The sequence below is a fragment of the Polyodon spathula genome, chromosome 26 (genome assembly GCF_017654505.1).
Source record: "Polyodon spathula isolate WHYD16114869_AA chromosome 26, ASM1765450v1, whole genome shotgun sequence".
Classification (NCBI taxonomy): domain Eukaryota; kingdom Metazoa; phylum Chordata; class Actinopteri; order Acipenseriformes; family Polyodontidae; genus Polyodon; species Polyodon spathula.
The window spans coordinates 3077727-3102387 of record NC_054559.1 but is presented as its reverse complement, the minus strand read 5'-3'; the positions used below and the strand labels follow the sequence as shown (position 1 = coordinate 3102387).

The 24661-nt window shown below is 40.6% G+C and overlaps 1 protein-coding gene across 1 annotated transcript; it reads right to left on the bottom strand.

Moving 5' to 3' along the window:
• Nucleotides 1-1229: 1229 nt before the first annotated feature.
• nubp2 (nucleotide binding protein 2 (MinD homolog, E. coli)) lies at nt 1230-16894 on the bottom strand. Its single transcript, XM_041230097.1, has 7 exons — nt 16596-16894; nt 7111-7229; nt 6377-6575; nt 4829-4983; nt 4165-4275; nt 3209-3278; nt 1230-1781 (listed from the first exon to the last, which is right to left on the bottom strand). Exons 1-7 carry the CDS (start codon nt 16609-16611, stop codon nt 1639-1641), a joined length of 813 nt encoding a protein of 270 aa, XP_041086031.1. The 5' UTR covers nt 16612-16894; the 3' UTR covers nt 1230-1638.
• Nucleotides 16895-24661: the final 7767 nt, after the last annotated feature.

Sequence of the window (24661 nt, the reverse complement as noted above, 5' to 3'; positions counted from 1 at the left end):
TAGTCACGGTGGTTGCGGGTGTCACGGATTCCGTGTCTTTTGTTACTGTCCTTGATTTTTGCTGATGTGCTAGACTTGCGGGAATATCAGTAAATTGTGTTCAATCTGAATGTGATTTTATTGGAAAGTGTTTCTCTTTAACCTTAAATTTCACATTTAAAAAAAAAAATGCATTGATCGTTTATTAATAATTACATATTTTGAACTAGCTCCAACACCGTACTTGCTGTGCTTTTTTTATTTTTTTGGAGAATAAAAAAAAAATTCTCAAACTAAGCTCTTCAATTAAATACTTCTTGAAAGTTATGTTAACAGTTCATAAATTCAATCTGTCCATGTGTGCGTGCGTGGATGTGTGTGTGTGTATTATACTGTCAGCATTCGCTCCGGGACATACATTGAACAGTTTCCTCTTTTTAATTGAAATTATTGTTTAACTTGTGTTTTAATTGTTGTGCAGTTGCACTTAATTTAATGTACATGTCTCGTCAGCCCCACACCCTCTTTGTGCGATCCTCGTGTGTATTTCTCACCCCCAGTGTGTTACGCTTGCCGTCTCTTACCCTTTCCCGTTTGCGTCTTTATTCTCTGCTTAGTTCAGTGCTTATAAATGCTACTGTTAGTAGTCACCGTTGCAGAGCAAATAAAAATGCAACAAATTGAAATTTCATTTGCTTGTCTTGTCCTTCTTTGCTGAACCTCTGTGCTCCAACGCCGCAACTGTCTTTGGCAATGTGGTGTGCTAGCGCTTACGAACATACAACACTTCACTTAGGCTGTTACATATGGCAGGCCATTAAAATTTAACAGCAGCTCCAGAAATCAAAATTGAGACACCTTAACATAACTAAACACACATTCCACACTGCAACACGGCTGAATCAACAAAACTAAACACACATTCCACATTGCAACACAACTAAACACACATTCCACACTGCAACACGGCTGAATCAACACAACTAAACACACATTCCACATTGCAACACAACTAAACACACATTCCACACTGCAACACGGCTGAATCAACACAACTAAACACACATTCCACATTGCAACACAACTAAACACACATTCCACACTGCAACACGGCTGAATCAACACAACTAAACACACATTCCACATTGCAACACAACTGAATTCAGTCCTACATTAGCAAACAGATGCTGCAGTTTATCTTCTTTATATATTTTTGGAGTATAGGTGAATAGAATTCAAGAACCACTGCATTTTTGGTTTATTATATACTTTTAATAACATGATTTTTGCTTTTCCTGCGGTTAAAGAAATGTCAACATTAACCCAAAATGCAAGTCTGACAAACAGGCAAATTGACAAAACATTCTAATAATCTTATAATAACTAAATAATGTTAATAGCAAATTAAAAGGATCAGTGGTTTTTTACATATAAAGTGTGACATATGTAAAGTAATTGGACCTAATAAAATTATATGATAAGTTTTGTACCTCCATTATATACCCTGGTCTCAACATGTGTTTCTTTCAAAATTGCATGTTACATCAAACGTTTCATTTTAAAAGCATGAGATCTTTTAAGGTCGATGTGGAAAGTCACTTCTTTCCATGTAATTGTGGAATCGGCCCCTCCTGACGCTCAGCACAGGCCGGTGGTTTCTCATTGTCTCACAGCAGCGCCGCTCATTACTTTCTGGACAATCTCGTTAATGGCACTGAAGGTATTACTCAGCGGGAAAGCCTTGATGAAATCTCCACCTTCTTCTAAACTGGAACTGAGCTGAGGGTCCAAAGGCACACACCCTGCCGGAAGAACCCCATAAAGACCGTTACTTCATTACCCAGTCAATGAGCATGAACACATCAGCGCAGGGAACACAGCGATGCGTTGCCTTGCCCTTCACTATACAATGCACTGCTTTAAACCCTTTGCAGTAAATTTATTCAGCGCTTGTCAGGCGCGTTGGTCCCATTTATTTTCACACACGCCGTTTATTTTACATGCGCTGTTTAAAATACCCCCCCCCCCCCCCCCCCGAGTAAAACCGGTTTAAAAAGCCCTGAATGGCAAAAGGACATCAGTACTGCATCTCCAGCCAAGCCCCACCCCTTGTTCACTGTATTTTTCACATGCCTCTTTATAGACGTGCTTACTGATAAATCTCTCCCGATTTATCGTTTTTTATCACCAAACCCCTCAATAATGCGATCCAAGTCATTACTTTATTACTATAATATCTCAAAAAGCTCTGCAAATGTTTGTGATATGAGCTTAATGCAGAAGCAGCTAGCTCCTTTGTTTGTGTCCATGTTATCTCTGTGGTGCATGGGGCAACCTGTATTGCTCAAAGACACCCCTTTTTTTCGGCTCCTATCAGTCTCACTCGACCATTGAAAGGTTTTCTCTGCTTTTTATGAAGAAAAAATGACCAGAAATATGTGCTTTACATCTTTTTGATGATGTAGGACAGGGTACAACATCGAACTGGAATGTGAAAGTTGTAATGTCGGACCTGGTCCGACATAGGACCGCAAAGGGTTAATGCAGACACCTTAATGCCTTCTGTCCGCATTTATCTATAGTCCACTGAAGGACAGAAAAATAAATATTCTATGAAAAACAAATTTGAAATATAACAGCATAATAGGTCCTATCATCTTTCTTGATTTTAAAACACACACACTCTGCATCCACCAATCACAATTAAAAAGTTAAAATTGGTTGGTCAAAAACAATACCATCATCACTAATTCCAATTCTCTCAACCAACTGATAACTCAGTGCGATAAGCACTATAAATAGCCTCAAATGGTGACACTACCATTATAAAAGTTTACCATAGTCATTTTGCAGTTTCCCATGATTATAGTATGCATTTACCATTTGCATGTTTTTAAATATGATTTATCATACCTCTCTGGGGTTTACCATGCTTTATTACAGGACTCTGTTATAAGGGTACAAGTATTATATTACTTCAGTGAAGCAGAAGTCAGGTTTTCAGAGCACTGCTGGTGACCCTTGCTTTGTTTTTAGAGTACAACTAAATTAAAGTGTCAAGCAAAAGTTACAAAATCGATAATTTCCCCCCTTCTTACTGAATGGGAGAAACTACACTTGCATAATTTGGGAGGTGTGATGGGGAGTGCTGTGCTGTTGTGACTGCTTCAGTGCACAGCTCTGCCCCTCAGCTGCCTTGTCAAGAGGCCCCCTAGCTTTGATAACTCACCTAGAAAGGGGACTCCTGTCTGTTTAGCCAACTCCTCTCCTCCGCCTTTGGAAAATATATTTGTACATTGCTGAAAAAAAATTACAAGACAAATATAAGGAAAGTATACTGATTGAAATGAGTGGCATGTTATGGGAACAGAAACCATTACTATTGCAGGAGGGAGTGTGATCTGGATACACTGATGTTCAGAAATATTGCTGTTACAGGAGGAAGCGTGATCTGGATACACTGTGATGTTCAGAGATATTGCTGTTACAGGAGGGAGTGTGATCTGGATACACTGTGATGTTCAGAGATATTGCTGTTACAGGAGGAAGCGTGATCTGGATACACTGTGATGTTCAGAGATATTGCTGTTACAGGAGGGAGTGTGATCTGGATACACTGATGTTCAGAGATATTGCTGTTACAGGAGGGAGCGCGATCTGGATACACTGTGATGTTCAGAGATTCTCTTTCTCCTGATGAAAGCTCCTGAGAAAATGCAGAGAAATGTATTCCCCTAGTTCATTTATGATCCATCTGTTTAAATGTTTAAATGAAACGCTACCATACAGGACATCCCTTATGAAAGTTGTGCACAGTAAAAGCATAACAAATTATAATAAAGCACACTGAAAGCATGGTAAAGCACAAGTAAGCATTGCAAAGATTAGCAAGGTATGGTAAAGCATATTAATAAACATAACAAACTATGGTAAATGTAGGTAAATGGTGGAGAACAGTGGGGACAGTCAAAGCCACTCATATTCTCAGTAAACTCACAGAACAGTGCGGACAGGCAAATCCAGTCATATTCTCAGTAAACTCACAGAACAGTGCGGACAGGCAAATCCACTCATATTCTCAGTAAACTCACAGAACAGTGCGGACAGGCAAATCCAGTCATATTCTCAGTAAACTCACAGAACAGTGCGGACAGGCAAATCCAGTCATATTCTCAGTAAACTCACAGAACAGTGCGGACAGGCAAATCCACTCATATTCTCTACGATTCCCAGGATTCGTAAGCCAGTCTTCTTACAGAATGTGATTTCCCGTCTCACATCCCCGGTTGAAACTGCCTAGAAAAACAATCAAATAAAAACAAGTGTGTTAGTAACAGGAAACGGACCGGCTAAAATGATCATGGTAATCCTCCTACAGAGAGAATGTCTCTGCAAGGGGGGGGGGGGGGGGGTGGGGGGGGGGGCTAGCAGATAACAGGAAAGTACTGAGAACGAACATTTTGTGAAGGTTGATGTGACAAAAAGCACAAACAGTTTGTGGGGTGTATACTGATGCTGTTTTGCCTGCATGTATAAAAAAGTTGTGAACTCTGCTGCTTTAGAGAATTTTGAAGTTCTCTCCAGCACCGTAACCTCGCTCTTGTGTGATTACAATAAACCAACCTCTGGTTTTGAAACTGGAACTTGGTGTGTGACATATCTCTTTTCTTACACCTATATGAAAGAGGCTCACATTATGTAAAATGTGTATTTGATGCTAAATGTTTGCCACTGCACCACCGAGCACTCAGGTCAAGAGCTGGTCTTCTAGGCCCCCTGTGTGTGACGTGTGGAGCAGGCTGGAATCCCAGTCAGGAATGTTAGTGCATTCTGCATGTTGGATTGTTACCTGAGGTGTGGTGACCAGCACCGCCCCCTCCACACCATGCCCTCTGAGACTCTCCACCACGGCCAGGTGCTCATCGGAGGTGCCTGGGGGGGTGTCCACGATGAGGTAATCCAGCTCCCCCCATGACACGTCTGACACAAACTGCTTAATGAGGGCTGCCGGTAGAGACACAGGGATCCAATGGGTTAATATCCAAGGACTATACAAACAGAGATACTGGGATCCCATGGGTTAATATCCAAGGATTAAACAAACTGCTTTAGCATTCTGCAATAGAGCAGTCATTATCCCACAGGTAGATTACCTCTAAAAGCTAACTTGTAATTAAACAGCTACGTACATTTACATAAGAAAATTTACCAACAAAGGGAGGCCACTCTGCCTGTCCGGTTCCTAGGGCTGATTAATCTCAAAACTGGGTCGGGTCTTTAAGGATCGCAGTGATTCTGCCCCAGCAACATGACTAGGTAGCCCATTCCATACCCTCACCACACCAGGGTGTGTCTGTCTAATTTCACAAAAGTGATCAAGTCAAAAATATTACTTAAACACGTTTAAAAACTCACTTGTTTAGTTTACAACAGCACGAGTACCCTGTACAAATCAGTCATCTTTATGAAATTATTAATTTCTCACTGGGACCAAAAAGCATTAAAAAAATGTTATTTTAACACTCAATATGTTACTGGACTGATTTATGTTATCAGTTCACAAGACATTGCACACAATTGCATTGCTGTGTGAATCAAATAAATTATTATTACACATCTGGAGTTTGTACACAAGATATCCCTTCACCTACCTGAAACAAAACCACTCTGGAATATAGGATGTCTCGCTAATCTTTTGTCTTTTGCTAATCCGATTACATTTTTCAGTAACTTGTAACTGGGACGGTTCCTTTTTCTGGCAGGTAACAAAATGTGGTAATGGATTACCTTTCATACGAAAAAGTTAATTTTCGATACATTTAAAAACAGCATAACGGCTAATGTATGGCATGGAAATCAAAACGCTCTTCAACAATTCAAGTCAAACTTAATATGTCACATGAACACGCTTTTCATACCATCTTGATAGAAAATTATTACAGAGGAGGGAATGAGTGGGTTCGACAGCTGTATCTTCAAAGAATACTTTGAGCTGCAGCCTGACCAAACTGAAAAAAAATCTCTGTAAAATGTAATCTGTGCCTGAGAAGTAAACATTTGTAACTGTCACTAGTTACATTTTTACATCAGTTACTGTAACTAGTTACAATGTTGCTTAATTGTAATTGTTACACAGTACTTGTTCACTTTCCCAGCACTAGTTCAGGACATTATATAGTCATTTATGAGACACTTTCATCCAAAGCAGCTTACAGAGACTAGGGGGTAAACTATGCATCAACAACGGCAGCTGCTGCAGAGTCCCTTAAAATAGGACCTCGGTTTTACATCTCATCCGAAGGATGGAGCACAAGGACGTTGAACGACTTGCTCAGGGTCACACACACAATGAGTCAGTGGCTGAGCCGGGTTTTGAACCGGGAACTGCAGATCCTACCTGTTTTCTTGGGTCCCCTCCAGACTACAGCATCATCAGGGTTCTCTAGCAGGAAACCGATTGACATGACAGCAATGGTCTGTTCGGGGTTTGCGTACACAGGGACCCAGCCCGCATCACACTGGTGGACGTGTTTATTGCGCACATTCAACATGTGGGGGATACTGGGGCCGCAAAGATCCACATCCAGAATCCCCACCTGCAACAACACAGAACGAACGAGATACACCATCGGTGCTGACAAAACCATTCCAGTAAATCTCACCTAATACACAATGCTATGATTTTATCAGTAATACACGTACATTTTTAATGGTAATTTATTTGAAGCTGTTGGAGAATAATACTTATCGAACGTTCCTTGCAGATACTTCAATACTGTACTTCCTGAAGTCACATGAAGGAATGGGAAAAGCCGTTATTGGTACTTATAGTCGAGCCAATGCATCTAAAGTTTGGGGTCATTTGGAAGATGATAAATGAAAATATTTTTTTTTCTGGAAAAATGAGTCATTGTACCCTGAAGGGTTACTCGTTGGCCAAATTCCCCATCTTATAATCATTGTGAGTTTCTTTAAATTTGTTTAAAAATAAGATGAAAAAAAACCTTCCAGTTGCAAACAATCCCAGCGAGAGTGGATTATACCCTGACACGACTCACCAATATCCCTGCGTGCCTCAATGCCAGGGCAGGCTCTCCCAGCGAGAGTGGATTATACCCCGAGGTGACTCACCTTCTTCCCTGCATGCCTCAATGCCAGGGCAAGCTCAGTGGCGATTGTGCTCTTCCCTACCCCTCCTTTCCCTGACAGAACCAACACGATGTGCTGAACGAGAGCCAGGTTACCCTTCCCTGAGAGAAGAAACAAGAAGGCAGTCAGGTAAAAACCTGGGGATGAACACTACTGGAAGAGGCTATAGTGGAGGTGCTCATGCATACTCATGCACAGCTAACATCACACTTCACCTTGTCAGTGCATCTGGAGAACTGCTTGTCCACGCCAATACATGGTATTAACATTATTTAGCATAAGTTGTTGACAGTATCAGAATCCGGGGATACAGTGGATGTCTTTCAATCTGCATGTCACACTTACATGTATCTGGATAAATCGCTGATCAAATTGTCATAAAACTTGCCATTCCTTATTTTATACTTTTCTGTACATACTGTTCAAATGTCATGTTCATAAACTTTTTCATCCTACTGACAGCTCTGCTTCTGAATTCACAGCCATGGCAGGGGGGTGGATATTACTGACAGGCTTGTTTTGTCATCCAGTTAACCTGTGAAATAATCTGTGGTATAATAAAAAGATGCCCTAAATACCTAACTTTGAAAACAATCATACTTTAGAATTGTGTCACATGTTCTATACACTAATGGCATTGCTACACAAGATAAGATACACTGTCATTGACAAAACTAGGATTCATTGTCCAACTGCAAATCTGGTCCTAATAAAGTGGCCAGACGGTTCCTCGTAACTGACTGACCTCAGAACTTTGTCAACTTGGGTGTTGTGGCAGGGCAGGGCCCTGTCTGTAAAAAATAATATTGTTGTGTGGTGATTTGGTGGTGGTTGGCAGGGGTGGGGTTAATTTCCTATCCCTGCCAAAATACATGTGAGAATGTGGCTGGAGCTAATTGAATAATTGATAATTAGGCTCCAGCCACATGCTATAAAAAAGGGGAAATTCCTTTGTTTGGAGGAAGTGTTTTGGGGTGAGTGAACAGTGTGTTACTACATTTGTTTGGTGTGACAAAGTTCAGTGAAGGCTCTACCCAGCCTGAACAGTTTTGTTTAAACTTTTGTTTTGGCCCTTGTGCCAGTTATTTTGTAAGTGTTTACTGTGTGCGAGATTTGTTTTTGTTTGACCTTTTATTTTTGGCTCTGTGAGCAGTGTTTTGTTTGACTTTTTGATTGCCTTTTGTTTATTAAACAGCGCAGAAGTGCTTTAACTGCAGTTTCCTTGTCTCCGAGTCTCCTTGCCTGCCGATACCACCTGGGCCCGCAACGCTATCCTGTCACAGGTGTCCTAAATGATCCCAGTGATTCTGCCACAACATGACTAGGTAACCCATTCCATCCCCTCATCACTGTGTCTCCTTCCCTCGATCATAAATCTGTCTCCATTTAAATTCCTGTTCCATACCCTCAAAACCCTCTGTGTGAAAGTGTCTCTTGCTCTCTGGCCTAATTTCAATAAAGTTGTCCAACGTCTTTATAAATCAAACTAGGGATGGGAATTTCAAATACTTTCCTATTCGAATACACTGGGAACAACATGTGTATTCAATTACCTGAACTCTAGTCTCCGCTCTTACGCTCCTAAGACGCAGTTGAGAACCAACGTCCCAGCATGTACCTGTTCAAGTTCCAATTAAACAAACAATAGCATAATGCTGCGCGGTACAAAACACTGCACCAAATATCATTGTATGGAGAATAAAATAACACATCATACAGCAACCTAAATACTCTGCATGTTTAATTCCAACAAATAATATTAATAAAATCCGAATCGTGCAAATGTTGTAACCTAGCCAAACAATAGAAAATACATTCCAGCATTACAATAGTTTAACATTACTACCAATAACAACCAGCCATTAAGAACTGACCTCGGATGAATCTAAGTCAAGTTACTTTGTTTATTCAATAATATGTAAATAATTCAAAACGAGGAACACACTTTTAATGGTTGTACTTTTAATGGTCACAGAAAGTCAACAGTAGATGTTTCATATTGAACTGCAGTCGAGAGTTAAATAAAAACTCCTTTCCAATTATCTTGCTTTTTCGTATTAGTCAGTGAGTTGCTCTGCTTAGCATTTAGTATGTCTATATAAATTATAAAGTAAATTAGCGTTCTAATTTCAATGTTATCCAAGTTATTATTTTATTTCAGTTTATACATTTAAAGTTTGCCAGAGCTGTGCCCCTAGAAGTTGCTGTGTGCCGTCATTGCAGGGGAACTCAAGCAGGGATCTGTTAACATTAGATGAAAACAAGCTGTGTACTCAAATATGTAATATGCTATTGAATAGTTTTTTATTTTTCATGTAATCATGTATTCCGACTACACTGAGCCATCCCTAAAATCAGATCCATTTGTTTGGTTTACAATGGCACTGATGCCCTCATGCCACTGTCTCCATCTTATTCCCAGCTGTGTCCTCGGCAACATTTCAAAGTCTCGCTTATCCAGCAATTAAGGAACCCAGAGAACGTTGGCTGCTACCAGGAGATTCAATGTGTAACACTATTTTGGAATCCAAATGTGTGATTTGCCCCCATGCATTCTACTTTCTTATACAAGTCAGTACGGCATCAGTAACATACATCCCCTGCCACGGCTCGAAATCAGTAGGATGAAAAATTAATGACCAGGACATATAGCAACAGTATGTAAAGAACAATATAGCATAAGAAATGGCAACAGTTTCATGGAAATTGTATAAGTGATTAAGGGCATAGATGTCATTAGGTAAGCAAAAGGGGTGATAGTATCAATGTAAAATCTATTGAAATGACCGATTAATAGTACAGTGCACTCCGTTTAGAAGAATCACATCTGTCCTGGATGATTTGATTCTTAAAAACGGATTACTGTGGTGAAGTGATGCAAAATCAGTATGTTAGTTTGAGAATGAAAGCTTTGTTCTCTGCAATTAATGGATTGACCACTAGATGTCATGAGTTCCTGCAAGTGTGCACAGGGACCACACAAAGTACTGTTTAGTTAGTGCTCAACCGAAAGCTAGGTTTGGTTTGTTTGTGTTATTAGCAGTTGTTTCCCCACCACACTGCAAAAAAAATAAAACCAACACCGGTTTTAAGCTGTAAATCAAGACTCCAGCCTGATCATTTACACTGCCCTCGGCCACCTCACATCACAATTAGAAAAAGGGTCTGAAAAAGGGCAATTTAAATACAGTATACAAATGTCAGTGGTGCTCAATCACTGGGGACAATACATCAAAACAAGTCCTTGTGGGTAAACAGCTTGTTATACAATCACGATTATGTTTCCTGCAAAATCTTATTTTACTACAGTATACTTGAGAAGCGATCGTCTCGTCTGCTTAGTTTACCTGCCGGGCACTGTTACATGAAATGGCCTTTGAATTAAAATTACATTATAGTACAATATTTTACTGTCAGGACTACCACTGCATTTAAGTATCTGTGGCTTACTTATTTTCTGTTGCGATGCAAATATCAGTTTTTCATTAAGCAGAGATGCAATTTTCAAAGCTGAAAAGGAACATAAGATTTCACAAATAAACAAGACCTTGGAGGCAATACAAGAACCTCCACTGGAGAGGGGGAGGTTGTCACAATACAGATATTGAGTTTGGTGCTACCTACCACATCCAGGATACCCAAGGCTTTACAGGAAGAGAAGGGATGCCTATCAGATAAAAATCCAAAAACTGGGGGGAGAAGGCTAACAGAGAAGATTGCTCAAATGGTAAAATTGTTCTACAAGAGGGAAAATGTTAGTCGACTCAGACGGAAAGACAGATTTTGTTTTTGGTTACAATAAAAAAAAACAGTCAGGAAGGAGGGAGCACCAACAAAAACAGCTTGTTCACTGCAATCTTTCAGAGGCCTATCTTTTCTTCAAATTACAGCATCCTGGCATGAAGATTGGCTTCTCAAATTTGCTGAGCTGAAACTAAAAGAAGTGTGTATTGGCAGGCAGTAGCCCAGCACATGAGTGTGTGTGTGTGTCCACACTGCATTGCTTACTTTATCTCATGTACTCCCCACCTTATGTCGACTGCCACTTAGGAAAGTTGGAATTTGTCTATCACTTGAAGATTTCAAGAGTCATCTACAAATGTTCTTTCAAGATAGCCTGGTGGACACAGTGGAGTATCAGCAGTGGACTACAACTGACAGATCCACCCTTCAGACAATCAATGAACTTGTTGATCAGTTCATAGCCTTCCACAAACATCTCCAACATCTTCATCAACATGATTTCATTGCAAAGATGCAGACTGCATATTATCAACAGCTGAGGGATGAACTCCTTCAAGAAAATGAATTCCTAGTTGTTGGTGATTTTGTAAAAAACGTCACTTTCGTCATGCAAGATGAAGCACAATTACACCACTGGAACAACTCTCAGGCAACCACACATTCTTCTGTTTACTTATTGCAGGGTTCACACCAACGCCGTTGAGCGTAACGGGCCGTTACGTCGATACCTGAAAAAATAACGCTGTAATCAGGCCGCTACGCTGGGTTTTCAGTTTGTGTAATGGCCACTGAGTATACGCAGCTCCCCTCTGTAGCATGGCATTGCAGTCGCCTAGACTCATCTCCAGCGGATGTTTTTAAACTGACAGACACTTGGTCAAGACCTGCCCATCTGCTGATTAAGGACCAGCAAAGCCAACCACTTGCTGCCCTTCCCCTCAACCAAGCCTAGCAGGCAGCAAGTCTCAATTGAACCCCCGTCTATAAACAACAATTCAAATCACACAAATCAACTCAAAAAAGACATAATAAACCCATTTCCACATACAAACCACATCAACGCTAATTTACCACTGTGCAGGGCAATCGCCCTGCCACACCCTGATTCACACAGGCACGTCGATCCGAACGCTGTTAAAAGAAAGACTGCCAGTTCTGGCTATTCTGAAATTGGTCCGCATATTGAGTCCAGAAATCACAAGGTCCCACTTCTCTGAATTTCGTTTTAAAGACGTCTGAACTCTGGGGCCTTACAATTTCTAACTGAAAGGTACCTTCAACAATTGAATCAAGAATGTTCTCCACTTCAGAAGGGCAAGATCCGTCAGCAGAGACAACAAACTGATCACATACAAATAAAAGCACATCCTTTGGAACTTTAAAGTTCTCAAATCGGATTTGAAGGTTTTTTATGAGATTGTTCATGAATTCTTGCATCATTTTCATCGAGGTGTCATCTGTAGCAACAACATGCAATGTGGAAAAGTGCAATATTTTTCCTGTTAAGTCAGTGTTAAAGATTTCAAGGTTCCTCTGAAATGTGCATACCTCAAACAGATCCCTGACACTGAAGATAGAATAACTAAAACAGAGGTCAGAGAACTACTGGCAAACTCAGACCACAACATGGTCTCATTTTAAGTGTTTTTTAAATCCCCAAAAGTAATGACTAAAGCTAAGGTTTACAATTTTAGAAAAGCAAACTATGAAGGTATGAAACAGAGACCAACAGAAGTAGATTGGAGTAAAATAGAGAAAACACCCACAGAAGAAGGATGGTTGTTCTTCAAAAATGTAGTACTAGAGGCGCAAAACAATTATATCCCTAAAGTAGACAAATCTAAATGTAAAACTAAATTGCCAAAATGGTTTAATAGATCAATTAAAAAAAATATTCAGCGAAAAAAGGCACTTTATAGAGCATTAAAAAAGGACCAAAAAGAAAGTACGCAGAAAGAGTACACAGAACTGCAAACGCAAGTCAAAAAGGAAGTTAGAAAGGCCAAGAGAGAAATAGAAATGAACATTGCTAAGGGAGCTAAAACCAATGCCAAGCCCCTCCCCTTGTTCGCTGTATTTTTCACATACCTCTTTATAGACGTAGATACTCTCCCGATCACTAATTTTATCACCAAAATCCTCACAAAGCTCTGCAAATGTCTGTGGTATTCTTTGAGCACTGGATGAAGAAGCAGCTATCTCCTTTATGTCCGTTCTCTCTGGTGAAAACCTGCAAGTTTGTCTGAAAACTCTCGGAAATACTGAACAGCAGGCCAGAAATAAACCCACCATGGATCTTGGATTTTATGGAACCTACAGTGATCTCCAGCCTGGAAAATAGCAATGGGGAATGCACTGGATACACTGACACTTGACGATGATGATGCTGGGTCAGTCATGAATGGTAAGTATTTCTTCATCGTACAGCTTTCATTAAAACGATAAAACTAGCGCTCTCACACACACACACTTCAGATTGTAAATCTCAATATTGATAAATAATGCATACAATGTTGCATATTCAGTCACCATCAATATCGATTCTTTCCACAGTAACCGACTGCACTGTCAACACATGCCTTTATCGTATCTTATGCAATAAGTACAGTACCAACATTGTTGAAAAAAATAAGATTGCCATATTTACATCTGCAAATTTCCCAGCTCAATCTCTTATGTTGACTTCTAGGAATGCAGCGTTTACATTCCTGACAAGCACTTCGCCACAATTTAGGCTTCCTTTTCAACCACATATGTGAACGCACTCAGGCCCCCTAAAACCTCAACTGTGAACGGAAATTTTCAGGCTGCCCTGAGACGGCCCAAGGCCAACTCAGTAAGTGTGAACAGGGTGAAAGACTATGTTGCAAGCTACAACTTGAGCGTATGTAGTTCACTAATTTCATCACAAAATTCATTGTTTTTTCAATTCACCAGACAACTTACCACACAGGACAGTTTGGCAAATGATGCAGTAAAGAGTGTTTAATGAAGGGTGTATCGCTGCCAAACGGGAGGCAAAGCCTTTCTCTTTCCCTGTCATGGAGGGGGCTCCATCTGTAACAAGCAGGTTTACTTTATGCTGATCAAAAAAAGCCTTTTAACTTTTCAGAAACAATCTCTCCTGTAGTGTAGGTTTCTAAAGGTATTAAGCACAAAAATTCTTCCTTGAAGAATTCACCATCATAAAATCTAACAAACAACGATAGCTGGGCAGTGTCAATAAAATCGCATCGCATGTATTTGATATTTTTCAATTCGGAAAGCAGTGCTGACAGGCAATCCTCACCAGTAATCTCCACTCTTCGTGCTGCTGTGGAATCAGACAGTGGAACTTGCTTCACGCTGTTCAGAATGTCATCTTTGTTTTTACCTCCCGCCAACAGCTCATCCAGCAATTCCAAGGTGCACTCCTTCACAAGCACAGAGTCCAGGAAAGGCATTTTCTTTTTAGCTAGTGTCCTCATTACCCGAAGAAAAGCAGCTGTTGCTTTTTCCTGTACAGTCGCTGATGTTGTGAAAATCAAAACTAACGTGCGATAATGAAGACTTCAGACTTTCAATTTTGTCACCTCTTAAGACACTGCCAGGAGGATAGGCCATGTTGAAATTACTGTGCTTTGATTCAAAGTGCCTCCTCAGGTTGGCGACCTTGCCGACTGTTACAGTGGTTAGGCATATTAAACACAAAGGTTTTCCATTTAAATGGGATGGCATAATAAACAGAAAATCTGCCATTTTTTTGTTAAAAACAAAACGTTTCACACAACTGGCATATTTTATCAAATATCCATACCACGATACCCTGGCCCTTATCAGGTCGTAATTATTTGTACAGTCTTTGTCTATCTACACACAATAAACACTTATTCTATGGTATGAAATGCAGGCTCGTGTACAAATGTACCAATAAAGCAGAAAAAACTAATATTTGCTTTTCTGCTTCAAGGGCCTGCAGCTGGTAAAACTGAAATGTCTCAAACTGCTATGCAATGGGTGTCTTATTTCTATCCCTGTGATATATATGCAGATGTATTCTAACATTATACAATATGCTCCTTCTAGAAGGATTACAAAAAAGGCACTGTGGGTTGTTATTTGTTAAGCTCTGGTGTTCCGTTTCGTTATGAATTAATGTTGATTTTATTTGTGCTGTATTGCAATGCAGGCGAGCTCTCATTCTGTTACTTTTATTGACTGCATTCTAGAAAAAAAAAAACCATTGTAGTAGGTAGGTCGGGAGCTAGATTAGATAGACACATATATCGTTTGATTTCAAAACTTGTTTATTCGATATCCATGTATAGTTACATTGCATTGTCCTACAGTTCCGCACAGTGCGATGGCATTATGTGCCGGTCAAAAAGAAACACAACCTTGGAGCCCTTCATTTGTTGAGAGTGTAAAATACTCAAGCATTCTCTTTGTTCTGCTGATCTACTTTATCTACTACAGACAAGGGCAGGCATATTATACTCAGCAGCTCAACAAACAGCCTGTCATCCATTTTAGCGTTTATCACTTAGCAACAAGGTCAGCGATGAGGTCCAAGTTCAGTTGATTTGAACTCTCAGCGACTGTCGTTTTCAAGCACGGCGACTGTCGGACGACACTATAAAATAAGCAGGATTTTCTATTTTTATATGCAGCAACGTTTTAACCAATATTTTACTGACAAATTCATTCATCGCTGTATTTTTCATACATGACCTTGTAACGCTAACGAGCAAAAATTAAGCAGAATTTGAGCATGCAAGATAAGTGTAAGGTTTGAATGGGCGCTTCCCTGCTTTCTTAGCGGAAGTTTAGGCATGCGCGAGCAGCGCAGTGCGCCGAGTACCTGAAAACAACACTACACCGTAACCAATACGGGTATACAATTAAGCGTGTTACACTTATTATTATTATTATTATTATTATTATTATTATTATTACTATTATTATTATTATTATTATTATCATCAACAACATTTACACACTTAAATGAAGATTACATTTAGCAGGTTGGTAATTCCTAGTCCTTACCTAAAATACTACTTTAATTAACAGAATGCATTATAAGAACATATTAAAGTTTACAAATGAGAGGAGGCCATTCAGCCTATCTTACTCGTTTGATTGTTAGTAGCTTATTGATCCCATAATCTCATCAAGCAGCTTCTTGAAGCATCACAGGGTGTCAGCATCAACAACATTATTGGGGACTTGGTTCCAGATTCCCAAATTAATTATTTTACTGAATTTCAATATGAAATCACAGAACCGTCATCATTTATAACATTAAATACATAATAATACAAACTGTACTCATCTACCTGTAATCGTATGCTACTTGGAAACTGAACACGAATCGTTATCGGCGTACCTTTTCTTACACAGAAACTTCAAAGTTGCGAGAACCGTCATTGTCCCTGACCACACGCAAACATTAAAGAAAAATAATACTTTTGCTACAAACTAAGAAACACCAAATGAAGAGTAATTAACACTGGGAACGTCTCGTAACACCCTGAACTGTCTATGCTGAAATTAAACGGAATAATAACTAGCAAAGCCGTTAATAAACTTCCGTACATTTTTTTAAGAAAGTAGTCTTTGGAGTTTTAACAAATACCAAAAACAGAACTGGCGTCCCAGTCTCCCTTTCATATGGTCAGAACTGGTGTCCCAGTCTCCCATCCAGTATCACATTCTGGTGTATTTGTATTTATTACAGTACATACCTTCTTCGGACGCCATGCTGATGTTCCAGTTATCTTCACTTCCTGCTCTCCGGCAACACCATTCATCCAATCCCACAAAACCTAAAACATATAACACGCCTTCCCCCTTGCGTCACGCTCTGTTGACAGGTGAAAACTGTATCTTCTAAAATAAAATTATCCAAATGTCGACAACACAAGTTACCCATATTTTACTGTACCCCACGACAATGACTGCGTATCGGTTATTAAATTCACGCCAAGTAGATCCAGATTCCAGCACAGAGCTTACATTGCGCTGTTCACTACAACCGTGAGAGCCGCAATGGCACACCAAGGCTGCAGTTTCTGTCCTTCGCTGCCGTCTACGCTGTTTGACTGACCCCGAAGGAGGCTGGGAGCTGTCCAATAAACGAGGCCTAGGGGCCGGCCAAACTAATTCTACTGTTTACGTCTGTCAGAAAAGCAGGCCAGTTTGATATAACCTAGCAGAAATGAAATTAGATATGATAAACAGATAAAAAGTAGCAATCCAGACAAGCATACAAGCATCGCTAGCGAGCATTGACCGCTAACATTTTAGGACCCGCATGACAACTTGCAGTGAGTTACCATTATGGTACATCCCATGTGAAAAAGGAAAAACAAGGTAAAGGGTTGGGCTGAAGTTCAAAAAATAAAACTTCAAATCTCAGAAACTGCGTTAACAAGTAAACTTGCAGTTTAAAATCCATTATGGTACATTTTGCAACATGTGAAAAAGGAAAAACAAGAGTAAATATTTTTTCAAAGTATTTTTTTTATTCAAAAAATAAACCTTCAAATGTACAGAAACTGCTCTTTGCAGAGCTCAACAGCAAAACACCTAAAAGATTTATGCTAAAAATCCACATGTAAACAGTATTTTTGGTCAACTCTGTTACTGATATGTAGCATACTGTTCAGCAAAGTGTATCTACTATTAAATATCTAATTCATGGATATATGTGAATTCATGTGTCCTTTATCTTAGTTTAACAAAAGCTAGTTGTTAACAAGTAAAGAACTTATGTTTAAAATCTATTAAGACTGTTGATCTGCAGACTCCATTCTGATCCTCTAATGTACTTTCTGTTTTCTACATGTTAACCACTCCCTAATCCATTGTGTTTCCTTGAATCCCAACTGCGTTCAGTTTGAGAATTAATCTTTTGTGCGGGACTTTGTCAAAAGCTTTCTGGAAATCTAAATAAACCATATCATATGCTTTGCAATTATCCATTATCGATGTTGCATCCTAATCAAGCAATAGTTAGGCACGATCTCCCTTTCTAAAACCATGTTGACTGTCTCCCATACCCTGTTACCATATAGGTAATTTTCCATTTTGGTTTGTTTCCATAAGTTTGCATATAATAGTCAGGCTTACTGGTCTGTAGTTACCTGGTTCAGTTTTGTTTCCCTTTTTGTGGATCGGTATTACGTTTGCAATTTTCCAGTCTGTCGGTACCACCCCTGTGTCAAGAGACTGCTGCAGATCTTGGTTAGCGGTTTGTAAATTACTTCTTTCATTTCTTTGAGTACTACTGGGAGGATCTCATCCGGCCCAGGGGATTTGTTTATTTTAAGAGCTCCTAGTCCCTTTAACACTTCTGCCTCAGTTATGCTAAAGTTATTTAAAACTGGATAGGAACTGGATGACATGTGGGGCATGTTGTCAGTATCCTCTTGAAAAGTAATCTTACTTGTGAAAAGTAATCATTTAACATATTTGCTATTTTTTTTTTCTTCATCTACGATTTTGCCATTTGTATCTCTTAAACATTTAATCTCCTCTTTGAATGTTCTCTTGCTGTTGTAATATTGGAAAAACATTTTGGAATTGGTTTTAGCTCCCTTAGCAATGTTCATTTCTATTTCTCTCTTGGCCTTTCTAACTTCCTTTTTGACTTGCATTTGCAGTTCTGTGTACTCTTTCTGTGTACTTTCTTTTTGGTCCTTTTTTAATGCTCTGTAAAGTGCCTTTTTTCGCTGAATATTTTTTTTAATTGATCTATTAAACCATTTTGGCAATTTAGTTTTTACATTTAGATTTGTCTACTTTAGGGATATAATTGTTTTGCGCCTCTAGTACTACGTTTTTGAAGAACAACCATCCTTCTTCTGTGGGTGTTTTCTCTATTTTACTCCAATCTACTTCTGTTAGTCTCTGTTTCATACCTTCATAGTTTGCTTTTTTAAAATTGTAAACCTTAGCTTTAGTCTTTACTTTTGAGGATTTAAAAAACACTTCAAATGAGACCATGTTGTGGTCTGAGTTTGCCAGTGGTTCTCTGACCTCTGTTTTAGTTATTCTATCTTCGTTATTTGAAAAGACTAAATCAAGGCATGCCTCCCCTCTAGTGGGTGCCTTCACAAATTGTGTTAGGAAGCAGTCATTTGTCATTTCCACCATTTCTATTTCATCCTTCGCGCTACCCACCGGGTTTTCCCATTTTATTTGGGGGAAGTTGAAATCCCCCATTAGTATGGCTTCTCCTTTGCTACACGCATTTCTAATGTCATTGTATAACAGACTATTTTGTGTCTGAATCTGGCGGTCTATAGCATGCTCCTATTATTATGCCCTTTGAATTTTTGTCTGTTATTCTGACCCATATTGATTCGGTTTTATTTTCTTTGTCCAGGTTTAACACCTGGGCTTCAAGACTGTTTCTTATGTATAGCGCTACCCCTCCTCCTCTTCTGTCCTGCCTGTCTTTCCTATACAGTGTATACCCACAAATATTATATTCGTCCCCATCACTCTCAGATAACCACGTTTCTTGTAACACCTATCACATCATAGTTACCTGTTAGTGCAGTAGCTTCAAGTTCTAGAATTTTGTTTCTGATACTTCTAGCATTTAGATAAACACATTTAATGGTTGTCTTACCTAGTTGTTGTTTAGTTTTGATGCGGTCTCCCTTCTGTTTTTTTTGTTGATTTCTCCCCCCTTCCTTTTGTAAAAATATGAACTTTAATATATATAGATTAGGCCCTCCAAGTATTGATAGAACTTTCTTTGCCAAACGGTGTGATTTTAAAACAGTTATACCAGTATATATATATATATATATATATATATATATATATATATATATATATTATATATATATATTGTGGTGTTAATTGCCAATAAAATTAGAAGCCACCTTGTGAGAATGCACATTTGGGTGTTATGGGGTTTAATTGAGGTAAATTAGAGCCAGGTGCAGGGTATTTGAGAGGCAGCCAGTCTGTATATATATAATGTGTGTGTTTTAAATTCCACAATAAACAAGGATAAAAAGTAACAGGTTTAGAGTCTTTTCATTGCTCCTTGTTTTTTAAACATTTTGTTCTTTAAACATTTATGAAAACAATTTAACTTTTAAATTCAGCAATTTAAGAACACATTTAAAACTTGTGAACATTGCAAACAAATGTCGTGACTAAGTGACTGAGACTTAGAAGTACTAGGATGCCACAAAAAATGGAATATGAGCCTCATATAGTGTATCAAACATTGATGGTGGAATCATGTATATCACATCATCATATAAGTACCACAACATATCATCAAGATTGGGCCAATAAAATCTGTTGGACCCAACACGATGCATGCACTTCACTTGTACATGTGTTTCATTAGTTTGAAGTACAATTCCAGGATACAGCTCATCTGCATACTTAAGGACACACCATTTCCCAAGGATATCTGGATTTTGCCATTGAATGTCCCAATCAGCAGGCTCTGGAGATTCAGAAAGAGGTTGAACTGCAAAGGTCAAGTTTTGTGTATTGTAGCATTGACATTCAAGCACCTGTTGTGTTGAGCACAAACAGCTGACATCTCGATATGTAAGCTTTCTTGGAGCGAGTGTGATGAGCTGATGAATTTTCATTGTTGAAAGTACAATTGGAAGACCTGTAAGCATTTCTTCTGTGGCATTGTCTACAATATCATTATCCACGTAGAACAGCTTTACAGTTGTACCTGCATCACATAATGACTTGTACAAATGAGCAGCACTTGGTATATCCCTTCCATGACTGACTAACCTTTCAGCTGTTCTTTTCAGAACACCACCAACTCCATCGGGAGCATCTTTGCCATGGCTTGCCTCAAAGAAGTTCCATGTTCCTGCAGTGAACCCTCTCTTGTGTAGTTCAATGCTAAAATGATAGAAATTTCCCTTTTGCCTGTATTGTGTGCATGGCCCATCACTGAAAAAGTGAACAACAGACACAAAGGGATACATTTCTTTCAGATGATCTAGAACAGGAGCAAGGTATTCCCATATTGCTGGAGTGCCCTTTTGTTTGGATGGAGATATTGTACTAAAACAGACATGCTCTTTTCCACCAAGATACACCAGTCCAGTATGTAGTGTAGCTTGTTGTTGAGATGCGGCAAAGAGCACTGCTTAAATTTCACTACCGAACTTGCAAGAATAGTTTTCTGAGAAGTCGGCAGAACAATGAATAGGAGATGGTTGCAAGTGGATTCTCCAGAAGGAATTTTCTGTGCAGATTCTTCAGTGTGTCAGTTAGGAAGCGTTTTTGCATTTTGTATTTCTTTACTGTAATGCTTTATTTCTTGCTTGCAGTTATACAGCTGGTATCATCTCTGACGTAAAAGACAACAACTTCCCTCTTTAGTTCATTGGCAGCTGTTCTGAATTTTCTCCAAACAAATGTTAATGGTTCCTGTTCATTTTCTAGGCCCCTACGAAACCGTTTTCTTGAAAAGCCAAAGGCTTTCCTAGCACATTTCTGCAATCTGTACTTCTTTAGAATTTTTCCGGTAATGATTTGTGAAATAAGTTGCTTGTTCTTTTCTTTTTTGGAATTTAAATATTTCTATTTAATGTCTTCAATTAATGAATGATGAAAGACAAGGGTTTTACGGAGAGTATCTGGAACTGAAAATCCTCTTAGCAACCTATTTGTTTTTGATCTGGGAGATTCTGTTTCCTTTAACAAGCGTTGGTACCTTTTCTTATACCTGTCTGTAAGTCTCTGCTGTCCTTTTAGAGAATTCTTCAATCTTTTAATTTCTCTATATATTTGACTGTTTTCCCTTCTTATTTTTCTTCTGCCAGATAGCAGTTGCCTGTAAATAAGCAAAAGCAAGATCAAAAAGTATCCTTAAAAATGTTATTTTGTAAACAATTACTTAGGTCTACTGAGGAATATTAACACTAACCACTGCTTTTTTTTTTTATTATTTTTTTTTTTTACATGCAATCTTAAATGTTTCCACTTATACTGTATGCATTTATACTCTATCTAACCTTGATGGTCCAGGCTGTGGTCTCTCCTCAGGGCTCTGTGGGGGTGTTACCAGAGATGCTACTCTTTTCTTCCTTTCCCTAGACTGCTGTTGAGCTTTTCTCCAAAATTTGCGTTTTCTACGTTTCTCCCTGTCACTTAGCTCTGCCATGACTTTACTTTCCCTGCTTCTTTTTTTTCTTGCCATTTCTGGCACTCCCTTTGCAAGTACTGTTCTCTTTTAATGGGATCAGCATCACGGCGAGCACGATAGCGCAGTTGCTTTTCTGCAGCAGAAAGTACCATTTTATTCTATATCTGTCTGGGAAAAAAAATAAGAATTTCCTTATGGTCTTTATAGTTTCATTACAAATCCAGACAAAAATTAATGTTAAATTTTGTAAAAAATATTGTATTGTGTTGTGTGTTAATGTTGGTGTATAGTCATTGGTACATGGGATATAAATGGGTCTGTGTAACACGAATGTTTAAAATGTATATTTGTATTTAGGCACGAGGATTGCACAGCACTTCACGTGCAACTAAAAAGTAATAATATGTGAACATGGGGAATTGCACTTTATTAATTCACGTGCAGTTGTACTGCGACTCCAATTGAATGATTGATTAGCGGTCGAGTCTCGGTACAGCTGCATAAAAGCAACATATTTTCACATACTCTGGGTTGTGTGTTCGGTGAGTGGAGAACGGGATTGGAGACGGAGGTAATACGAATAATAATAATAATAATAATAGTAGTCGTAGTAGTAAAAGATCGTCTCATCGTGTTTTGTTTAGTCCATTTTGTTTGTTTGTCTGTTTATTTGGGCGAATGTGCCGTGTCCTGTTTTTGTTTGTTGCAACCGTTTATTTTCTGTCTGTTCATTCATTAAATGCTGGGCGAGACCATTCGCTCAGCTCCACCAAACTCCACCTCCCTTTTTTGTTTATTTCCTGTTTCTGGTCTGACGTCACCCACACCGGCCATCTTTGTGACACGTGGTGTCAGAACCGGGATTACCAGCGCCCCCTAGACGCAGACCAGAGCAGGAACTGCAATTTCTTGTTTAAAAAAAAAAAAAAAAAAAAAAAACAGAAACAAAAAAAATGTCAGAAGACGTTGTCAGGCTGAGGGACTGGATCCGGGACAATGCTGGGCTGAAGGCACAGTCCATGACCATAGCCATCCGGGTCCTGTGGCTGATGGACAGGGAGCAATGGGAGGCGTACGAGAGGGAACACACACTAAACTCCCTTAAGGAAGGTGTGGAGTTGGTCCTCTGCTACCTGGAGGCAGCTATAAATAGAACAGCAGCCCAGGTAGCAGGGTCTCCAGCGACCAGGTGGGGGGACCATGAGAGTCCAGCGCCCAGATGGGGGGACCGCGGGGATCCAAAGCCTGAGAGGGAGCTGTTCCCATCTCCACCAGCAGAGGGTGAGTGCCTGCTGGTATCACTTCCCCTACCATCACCACCTGGAGGAGAGGAGCAGGTGCTTCCTCTGCCTCCATCACCTTCCCCTGCAAGTGAGGGAGAGCCGCACCAGTCCCCTGTAATAAGGGTAGACTACACGTCGCTCCCACCTCCGCCGCCAGGAGACTACATGCCTCCGCCACCTCCATCGGCAGGAGCAAAGCAGCAGGATCTGCTTCGGACTCCGCCACCTTCACCGGCAGAGGGTGAATGCCTGCTGGGTCCCTGTCCACCAGCAGAGGGTGAATGCCTGCTGGGTCCCTGTCCACCAGCAGAGGGTGAATGCCTGCTGGTATCACTTCCCCCACCAGCAGAGGATGAATGCCTGCTGGTATCACTTCCCCCACCATCACAAGGAGAGGAGCTGGAACTGGCTCTGCCTCCATCACCATCAGGGGGAGAGGAGCAGGAGCTGCCTCTCCCTTCACCAGAAGGATCAGGACTAGATGCTGGCGGTCCTCAGCAGCCCTTGCATAGGCTGCTGAGGGAAGCACGGGGAAGAACCGCCCGACCGCAGTGGCCGAGAAGAGGGCCAACACCCGCACACCAGCTTGTCCTGATTCCCTGTCTCGCATTACCCAAGGATGCCTGCCTCGCTTTGCCCAAGGATGCCTGCCTCGCTTTGCCCAAGGATGCCTGCCTCGCTTTGCCCAAGGATGCCTGCCTCGCTTTGCCCAAGGATGCCTGCCTCGCTTTGCCCAAGGATGCCTGCCTCGCTTTGCCCAAGGATGCCTGCCTCGCTTTGCCCAAGGATGCCTGCCTCGCTTTGCCCAAGGATGCCTGCCTCGCTTCGCCCAAGGATGCCTGCCTGGCGTCGCCTGGGGTTGCCTATCATGCCGCATCGCCTGGGGTTGCCTGTCACTCCGCATCACCTGGGGTCGCTGGAACTGCTTCGCCAGGGGTTGCAGTCGGCTCTGCTTGGCCGCAGGGGTCAGTGTGGCCGGAGCCCCACCAGAGGGAGCTGCCGGCTATGAAAGGGGGGAGAGGTCAGGAAACCACCCTTCCCCGCAGCAATTTTGCTGCAGGAGTTCTGGGGGCTGGAGGCGCCCCAGAGGGAGCTGCCGGCTATAAAGGGGGGAGAGGTCAGGAGACCACCTTCCCCCGCAGCAGTTTCGCTACCGGAGATCTTGGGCGAGGTCTGGAGACCACCAACCCCAGCAGCTTTTCCGCTGCTGGACTTGTCCCGGCTGAAGGAGTCAGTCTGGGAGCTGTCAGCACGTCTGCTGACAGCCGCGCCATTGGCAGCATTTCCGCTGCCAGTGGTACAGCGGGAGGAGAGATTCACCCCACTGTCAGCACGTCTGCTGACAGCATGGCCAGTAGCAGCCTGGCTACTAGCA